Source organism: Callorhinchus milii, unplaced genomic scaffold (genome assembly GCF_018977255.1).
Source record: "Callorhinchus milii isolate IMCB2004 unplaced genomic scaffold, IMCB_Cmil_1.0 Scaffold15, whole genome shotgun sequence".
NCBI lineage: Eukaryota > Metazoa > Chordata > Chondrichthyes > Chimaeriformes > Callorhinchidae > Callorhinchus > Callorhinchus milii.
The window spans coordinates 9089102-9098558 of record NW_024704756.1 but is presented as its reverse complement, the minus strand read 5'-3'; the positions used below and the strand labels follow the sequence as shown (position 1 = coordinate 9098558).

General features: G+C 42.2%; 1 protein-coding gene across 1 annotated transcript; it reads left to right on the top strand.

The window, feature by feature from the left end:
• The first annotated feature begins 328 nt into the window (after positions 1-328).
• LOC103177787 (T-box transcription factor TBX22-like) lies at positions 329-7316 on the top strand. Its single transcript, XM_007892120.2, has 8 exons — positions 329-924; positions 1511-1679; positions 2385-2486; positions 3261-3435; positions 4241-4405; positions 4853-4917; positions 5339-5427; positions 5642-7316. The coding sequence occupies exons 1-8, from the start codon at positions 636-638 to the stop codon at positions 6283-6285; spliced, it is 1698 nt and encodes a 565-aa protein (XP_007890311.2). The 5' UTR covers positions 329-635; the 3' UTR covers positions 6286-7316.
• The last annotated feature ends 2141 nt before the right edge of the window (positions 7317-9457 follow it).

The following is a 9457-nucleotide window of genomic DNA, read 5'->3' as shown; positions in this document are numbered from 1 at the left end:
CATGCGAGAGCGCACGAGTGAAAGGTTTTGTTTGCCTACGGGGGTGGGGGGGGGGGGGGGAGACTTTTGCGAGGGGGGTTTTTTTTTTTACGTCGATGCTCGGATTTGGTCGAAAACAAAAAGTTTTCGGTACCCCTCACGGACCGCGTTAATGCGATTTTCGTCCCCGATTAGATCATTTCCCTTTCAAGATCGTCTCTCTGCCAAAGTGGGAGCGAACCCGGGGTCACGTTAACAAGACGTGGGCGGACCCGTGTCTGGTCTGTGCCACACGCTCTGTCATTCCGATACGCGCGTTCACATAACGCAGACACAAAGCGGTGCGGGGGACCTGCACAGCGTTATCTGCACTTTTGACCACTGCAGAGAAACTCTTCCTCGGGGACAACTCACGGTTAGGGTCCCGGGGACTCCTTCACTCGCAATTCCCTTCGTTGGCTTCACGACCGACGGGTCGGTTCGGTTTGGAAAACAACCCGCGTCTCCCTCACCCAACACTCGGGACACCGAAGAAGAAGAAGAAGGAGGAGGAGGAGGAGGACCATCGGGAACATGAAGTGTGGCTTTGACTGGATTGCACTCCGAGACCCTCCGACCCAGGAGCCGGTTCTGGCGAAGTTTTGCTGGTGACTGGAATGGGACTCGTTCTGGAGCACAACCCGAGACACGAGGCTTGTCCCGCACGGTACCTTTCAGTCCGTCTCGCCGCGTGTTTTCCTGAACCCGGTCTGACTGTGCCAAGGTTTCATGTTCACGTAACGATGGCTTTGAGTTCTCGAGCTCACGCTTTCTCGGTGGAATCTCTGGTGGGGAAGTCCCTGAAGAGGAAGTTGGAAGACCACGAAGATGCAACTTCGAGGGCTCATCCGATGGGGAGACTCACACCCCCTGATCCGGTTCAGGACACGGGGGGGAACGAATCTGGTTAGTTACTACATGTCCTGATGGCAGAGACATCGAGCGTTAACCGGGGGTTAGAAGCCGTTGTTGTTTTGCTGTGTATTTCAACAGTGAGGATCAGAACCGTCGGCCTTTTGTTTAAAAAAAAACCCCAAAGTGAGATCATTCGGGTGAAAACCCCCCATCGAGTTTAAAACGTGTTCAATTTACTTTTTGCCTCGTTTAAATTTGGCATCGAAATCCCTATTAATTCAGACAGCAAAAGAGCCAGACACACGGGAGGACCTGTCATCAGAAAATCTAAACTCGACTGCATGTGAAGCCCAAACAGAGTTACCTCTATTGAGAAACCGGTGATATGTGTGTGTTTTTTTTCGTGAGTCCTTACTTTTCAATGTTCTGTCCAATATTTGCCATCGAGGGAACAAGTGGCCAAAATAAACATCAGATGGAGACGTGCTGCAGGACTGTGTGTGAGAAACAGTTCCTTCTTTTTGTGTGGTGGGGGGGGGGGGGAGGAGGGAGGAGGGAAGGGATGTGAGTGGATTTGGGGATTTTTTGTTCGTGTGGTTTGAGGAAATAAATACTTTCCCATTTTGCATGTATTCAGGGGAAGAAGCTAAGGGCCAGAGGGCCAGAGCCCGGAGCTGCCTGTCGCCGCCTCCCTGCCCGGGGATCAGCTCGGTCTGTCTGGCTGTGCAGGTGGAGCTGCAGGGAGCAGAGCTTTGGAAACGATTTCACGAGATTGGGACGGAAATGATCATTACCAAAGCTGGCAGGTGAGCAACACACTCTGTCAGCCCGACTCAGAGACCCTCCGGTTAATCCGTACGAAGGCGACGTTGCATTCAATCGACATTGAATCAGTACCTTCCATTTATTGTTTAGTAAAGGGTTTCGATTTATGGAGCGTCACTTCCATACTTCGGCACAAGTTTGGGGACCTTATTGGGATGATGGAGATAATAATAATAATAATAATGAGAGAAAACAGAGTTCAGGGCAATTTGTCTGTACCAGACAAGGACACTGATTGGTTTCCTTGTTCTACAAACCTGACTGGTTTAATGGCTTGTACTGGTTTACTATTTCCATGGCAGTGAACTCCACTGCTGGTTATTTCATCGTCTGGGATTCGATTGTACATATCCCACAGTTTATTTCATCGTTTGTAAATGTAGTCAATGCCTTGTCGGTTAACTGAATCTGTGGTTTGTTATATGTTTAAATTATAACTACGCCTATCAATGTATCTTTACTGCAGATAGATACCTTAAAAACTTTGCCCGGATTGAGAAAATACAGAATAGAAGACACGGACAGTTCGTGTTGACAATAACACAAGCAGTTTAGATGCTAGGAAGTGCATTTACAATTTTATAACAGAAATGCATGGAATCTGAAAACATTTCGTTATCAATACACATGCGGCTTGTTATGATGGGCAAGAAGCGAATTAACTGGGTGGTTCATCTCTGTACCAGGCGCATGTTTCCCGCAGTACGTGTGAAAATTAAGGGTCTGGATCTCATGAAGCAGTATTATATCGCCATGGACATTGTCCCAGTGGATTCCAAGAGATACAGGTAATAATAATAATAATCCTTGCATTTGGTATAGCGCTTTTCACGTCTTCTAGACGTCTCAAAGCGCTTCACAGAATATGCTGTAAAGTGAATTGACTCTATATTGTCTGGGCGAAACGGGGCACATACCACATTGCTGTTAAAGAGTGAAACCAGACCAGTCCAAATCCCTGAGCAAATGTTGGGAGCTCGCTCTGTTTTGGATTTCATCGACTTATTTTATTTAAATGGGAACTCGTGCAGTAGTAAAGCGGTATTTTATTTTAGAAGTATAAAACATTCAATATATGCTAAGATATAGAAATGTCATAACATGTACGCGAACAAAGTTTATGAGATGCCTCAGGAATTTTTTTTTTGGGGGGTGGGGGGGGGGGGGGGTGGGAGCGCTCCATTTTCCTCAATTATTTGAATGGAATTAATACAAGGGGTTCAGCAACTTGAACTGTGATAATACAACGCGCCGTCTTTGCATCCATTAAAATTAGAAGTTGAGGAAAAAGCAAAATTGTGGCTGAGAGGCAGCTTCTGAGACGCTTACCATGTGCCGCAAATAAATCAAGCCGAATGTAGATGATATCGTCGCAAATATCTCAAGGCAAAGCAAAGCAGATGGAGCAATGCAACATTGAACACGACGTCCCAGTCTCATAACTCTCAAGCTTTGGGCTTTATCTCTTTCACCCCCGTCTCCCACCCCCCCCCCCCCCCCCCCCGTCCACAGTGAATTAAGGAGCTTGTTTGACTTGCTGACTTGTTGTATGCTGTTGGCAGGTACGTGTATCACAGTTCTCAGTGGATGGTGGCTGGGAACACCGAACAGTCCTCGCTCAGCCCCCGGCTCTATGTGCACCCCGATTCTCCTGCTTCAGGGGAAACTTGGATGAAACAGATCGTCAGTTTCGACCGAGTGAAACTCACCAACAACGACATGGATGATAAGGGACATGTAGGCATTCGTTCTTTTAAATGCGATCTTAGCCATACAAGTCGAATTCACCGAGAGAGAGAAAAAAAAACAGGATGTTTGCCACAATTTAACCCTTTACACGTGCGTATGTAACTAAATTGCTGCGAATGCTTTGCTTTGAAGAACATTTGACTTTTGTGGCCCTGTAAATATGGTCGTTTGATTTGCCTCTGAACCACAGGCGACACTTCTAATGATTGTGTCTGACCTTGCCATGTGTCAGTGTGAATCCTCTTGTCGGTTAAATTAAATTAATAGTTATATGTTTTATTTAGTCAACAACATCAGGATGTGTTTGATATGGACACGGGTCTTTGTAATCTCATAGTGTTACACCAGTCAGAAGCTTATTTGAAAGGCAATCATAGTAAATCGTGTGTCTTGGTCAGTATTTATCCTTCAACCAAAACACACGTATGGGTCTCTCCATTGCAGAATTATTTTCTTGACCTTCCTGCTGTCTTTGCCTATAACAGTCACTGCGTTTGAGCGTAATTCTGTATTAAGCGCTTTACAAGGTTTAGCGGCGAGAAGCCGCCACATTAAACCAAATTCTGATTGGTTGTTTATAGGATGTTATTGGTGCAAATAAGTTGTCCCATTTTCCTCCATAACTCTCACTTCATTTCCAATTGATCTATTTTCCAATATGTTAATTTGTGTCAAACTTATACCCTCCCCACTCCCCACCCACCCCCCACCACCTCCACCACCCACACCCACATACACTTTAACGTGGATAAACACGAGAAATTGGGTGAAGTCTTTCTTTTCTTTCCCCCAGATTATTCTGCAGTCCATGCACAAGTATAAACCGCGGCTGCATGTGATCTTGAAGCAGGCGGACGCTAACCTGTCGGTAAATCAGCTTCTCCCGACAGATGGAGTACAAACGTTTTCTTTTCCGGAGACTGAATTCACAACAGTGACAGCTTACCAGAACCAACAGGTACTGTGCAGATCCCACAGCTTCCAAAAAAGCCACGCTCACCCCCAGGGTCCAGCTCGGCTTCACATCACATCACATCAAAATACAATAGGAATCTCTCCCAATTGATATTTCAAGTTTGTCACAATTATATTGGAATATTCTCCCGCCTCCTCGTGAATTTTTTGGCACCCGTAGTGTTAAATATTTCGTTGCTCTTAAGAAACAGTCGTTTTATAAGGTAATAGATTGATTATCGTTGTTACTAACTACTTATTCTGATGTTAAATCACTTTGATTCTCAAGTAGCCACTCAACAATAACACTGAGCCTCTGGTAGCTGTAACCCTCGCCACTATATTCATATGTTCTTCATGGGATTGACTAACCCTCGTAAATTATTCGCGTTTCATATAACGTGAGCCTTTCTGGTTGTATTTGGAGCTTCATATTTCCTTTCGTTTGTAGATTACGAGGTTGAAAATCGACAGAAATCCATTTGCCAAAGGATTTAGGGACCCTGGAAGAAACAGGTACTTTTAAACTGTTCCACATCCACCCAGACAGACCGAGAGTAATCATTTATCAGGTAGTTGAGGCATCTCAAAGTGCTTCACAGGATATGCTGTAAAATGACTGTATATTTTGCATAATTCCAAAGGCGTTTCAAATTATTTGGTTCACAAAGTTCTCAAATCAGAGTTAGAAGCACATTTACAAATAACACTCCTTTAACCATTGCTTGTGCAGGTCAGAAATCTTTTAAGATGGTTTTCATTTTGTTAAATGCAGTCAGTCATCGTTTTTTAAAAAAAACTATTAAAAACGCTGGATTTTGTTGGAATGAAAGCATATCAAATGCACGATCTTAATTCGTTTTGATTTTTCTGAACAACGCGATTATTAAAACCATAACTTTTTAAAAATAAGATTGTATTCCTGTATTCCATGCAGAGTGAGTTTGGAAGGAGTCATAGACAGCTATCCTTGGAGAGCTGCGGTACCAACACTGGATTTTCAGGCTTTTAATATACAAACTAGAGGTACGTAAGACTTTTGCAACAACCGAATATAATCGCATTTGCATAAAATAACCATTATTTCCAATCTGAAAGCAAGTCCCCGTTTCTAATGCATGAGCACACAACACATGCTTGCTGCCTGCAAGTACACAGCCCTTGATATCTCAGGCACTCATGTTAAGGTTGTACAATTACTCCACACAAAACTTAATTTATGTACGATTTTAATTTTCAGGTAGGTGCTCAGACTCCTCGCAAGTAACCTACACTGAGACTCCATGCTCTCTGACCTCGGTAATCTCTCCCTCCTGCTCTCCACCCTTGTTTCATGTGACCTCAAACACTCTTGGGATGACTTGTCGAGACGCTCATCTTTGTAATGTAGACTTCCCCATTTGTTACACCTCTGGCAGAAACATGGGTCCTCAGCGGTTTACCTATCCACCATCATATGACCGGGTGAGAGTCAACACTTCACCGTCAGAAATCTTTGCCACTCAGAGATCCCCATCTCTGATGTTTCGTCTCCCCTATTTCTCTTCAATTAACGCTTTAACGACAAACCATGGAAAAGCTGGAGACCTCAATGGACATGGAGTGCAAGTGCCCAATGCTGCCTTTTCCCATCTTCAAATCATGCAGCCTCGAAGCACAATTTCTCAAGACAATCCAATGCACCAAGACTTGTACAACTTTTCTGTGCGTCGCCCTTACAGTTTATATGGCTACAACTTGGCTGCATCTTCTAGACTAGCAACACATCCATTTAAATTGATCACTCAAAACAGCCCACCACCAAACGCCAACACGCCAGTGACTGAGAGAACTTTGGGAGTTGGAAAAGCTCAATGGCAACCGGCAGCCAATCCCAGTCTCTAATACAGTTGCATTTAAGAGGCATTTCTTTGAAAGAACTTTCGAAACTTTGACATTTGGAACAAATGATCCGTTAGGAAACAGAGAATATTAAAGGTCATATAAATTAATGGCCACAGGAAATTGCAGCAGGAAATGTTCATTGAGTGTCACTGTGTATTGGGTGTAAAACTAACGTGAGATCTAACGACAAACAGAGCTGTTATAAAACTCTTGGTGGCGTGCAACGCATCTGAACTTCCTTAAATTACCAATTTCAGTGTAAATAGCAACGTTTGTGTGTAATTTTATTATAAGACGTTTTGCAGAAGAGAACTAGCAATAAGCCCACACCCCAAAACAAACTGATACCCCTCCGTCCAAGGATTCGGTTTGGAATATCAGTTTACAAAAAATACAACTGACGCTTCATCATATTCCTACACAATGCTAAGGTCCGCAAATAACTGGTTTAGACACCTCGATTGAGGATACTCTATTCCTGCAATAATTCGTTTCAAAATGCCCAAATGTTCGCTCCTCTATCAATTCATAAACTCAACCGATCGTCTCATCCTGCGCGTACTTGATCATGTTCATTGGCAAAACGAATCACATCACTGCACTAATGAAATAGCACATAGCATTAATAATTCGGAAGAGTCGCGTTTGTCCCTATTTTCCGTTTACAAACCCTTTGTCTGGATCCCATCACACCAGCAGTGCCCTCACTCTTGATCCTGATCAAATCGCAATCGAGTGCAACAGTTGATGTTTTCCGAATCCCACATTTCGACGAGGAAGGGGTTGGTTTACAATATAATGTCATGTTGAATCATTTTAAACGCACGTTAAGCCATAAACGTTTAACGCTACGGGTTCCCTGTTTTGCTGTATGTCTGAATCAACAAGAGAGAGAAACAATCACAAAGATGGACAGGAGGTGATGGAGTTAATTGGTTGTAAAGGAAGCACAGATCAGTGGATGAAGTGCTCCTTCCAGATCCATCGGGAAAATCAATGTCAGCTTTGAATCTAGCATAATACTCTCAGGTTTGAATAGTCCTTTTCCTAATCCACTTCTTTGTTCACCTTTACCGTGAAATAAAATACATTGTCTCTTGAGTTTCAGTAATTGTACTCGTACGTAGAACTTGTACCTCGGTTATGATGAGCTCTTTCAGGCAACTGAGCAAAGGTTTGCAAAGGAGTATCTCCCCACTACATTTGCACTTCAGGGAACAGCACACGCTCAGCTGACTGAAAAATCCTGTTTCAGTATAATTTTGTTCCTTTTTACATAGGGATTGAATTGAGACTTATTTGAAAATTCCTCCACACTCCCCCCTCCCACCCCCACTCCCACCAAAAACAAATCTTAGAGCTGTTGACATTTACCAGCTACTAGCACCCTGCCATTTGTAGTCCTGATTTAAAAGCTACGAGGCATTTCCATTGTAATGCATGGAGCAAGCATTTAGTTTAGAAATAAAGTGCATTTCTACCAGTGATTGAAGATTCCTGAACACCAGTATTGCCAACCAGCATAGGAATTCAACAGACCAGCTGGTCTGTACTAATTTGCAGAAGGAAAAAATCAATCCCAACCAATGTACCCAATTAAAACTGTTCCTGCACAAACAGACATGACCTGGCTTTGTAACAATTTAGTCCCCAACTCAGCAGGCACTAAAATGTATATGCACACAATATTACACATACGCTTAATGTGAAAGGTTGCATCTGAATGATACAACTGACTTACTTGGGGGAGGGGAGGGGGGTTAAAAATGACGAAAATTGCATATTTTAAATGGGAAAAAAATACAAGGAAGCGGATCAAAACTGATCTGTGGTATTTATGATTCCCAATGAATTCAGAAAAATGGGACTTTGACTTAAGTCCACGAAAGCAGGCGAATCAGCAGAAATAGTGAACCCATAATCACGTTATAATTTAAATCTGATTACAAATCTACACATTGACCATATTTTATTACTCCCGTGATAATCTTCACTGATAAAATAAACACTAACACTGCATTTTCATTTGAATATGTAGAGCACTGAGTACTTTTTTGGGGGGAGATAATAAGATAAATATTGTACTTTTTGTATCATTTGTACAGAATATTTTCATGGAGTTAAACATGACTTAATATTTTTACTTTTAAGCTTTTGCTTTCTGTAACTTGACATATCCTGAAAGTGGATATATTATAGCTACACAATACACCTGTTTAATTTGCGCAGCGATCTAGTTAGACACTCAGAAATGAAAAGTGAGATTATCTGGTTCAGTGGCTAACACATAAAAACAAGATTAGCTTCACAGGCTCCCCTTGAAACAATTTTATACAATTGTGGGAATTGCTGAGTGTTCAGTCCTATAAAGTATGCATTCATTGCTGGTATAAAATGTTCAAAGTGCATTCTGGAATGAATTATGCTTTTTAACATTAGCAGAAATTCTGACCAGCTTTAATTTGGAGAATTAAATCTGGTCAGAATTTTCTAGTAGAGAAATCATTAACCTACATTTCCAAATGAAACTTGATCCTGTATCCATTAATCCTACATTTTGCTAATGCAGGAACAGCAAAGAATAATTATTAAATGCTCAACAGTCTCAAACCCATGAAGTTGCCCATTATTTGAGGCAGACTACCTATTGTGTAGGTAATCTGTACCATACCTCTCAGAAATACTGGCCCAAGCCTAAGGAACCACTTCTGTATTTATTAAGATTGATTTGCATTTCGATATTTTCACAGGAGGTGAGCAAAGATAAATTTGAAGCCTGTTGATTTTTGAGATCAAGTGGAGATTATTGGATCTGTGTGCAGTGCAGAAGTCAAATTAGTCCTCCAGAAATGTTGGAACAATGATGCCAACTGAGCTGTTGAGACATCTAATGGTTGTTTTTTTTCCATTTGTCAAATAACTAAATCCTATTAGCATTGGTAGCATTATCCATTGACTAAGATTTAAAGCTGTAGAGCTGAACAAGACGAGGGTGGTGGGATATGTGTATGATGGACTTTCTGCTCTGTTCAGATCTTATATGAGGCTGGGTAACATGGATATGTTCAGGACTGGTTTATTAGACGGCGTTGTGTCTTCTGACTGCTATAGTACGATAGCATGTTTGTTGATACAAAAGGTCCATGTCTGGATTTAGTTTCTGTAAGTATTA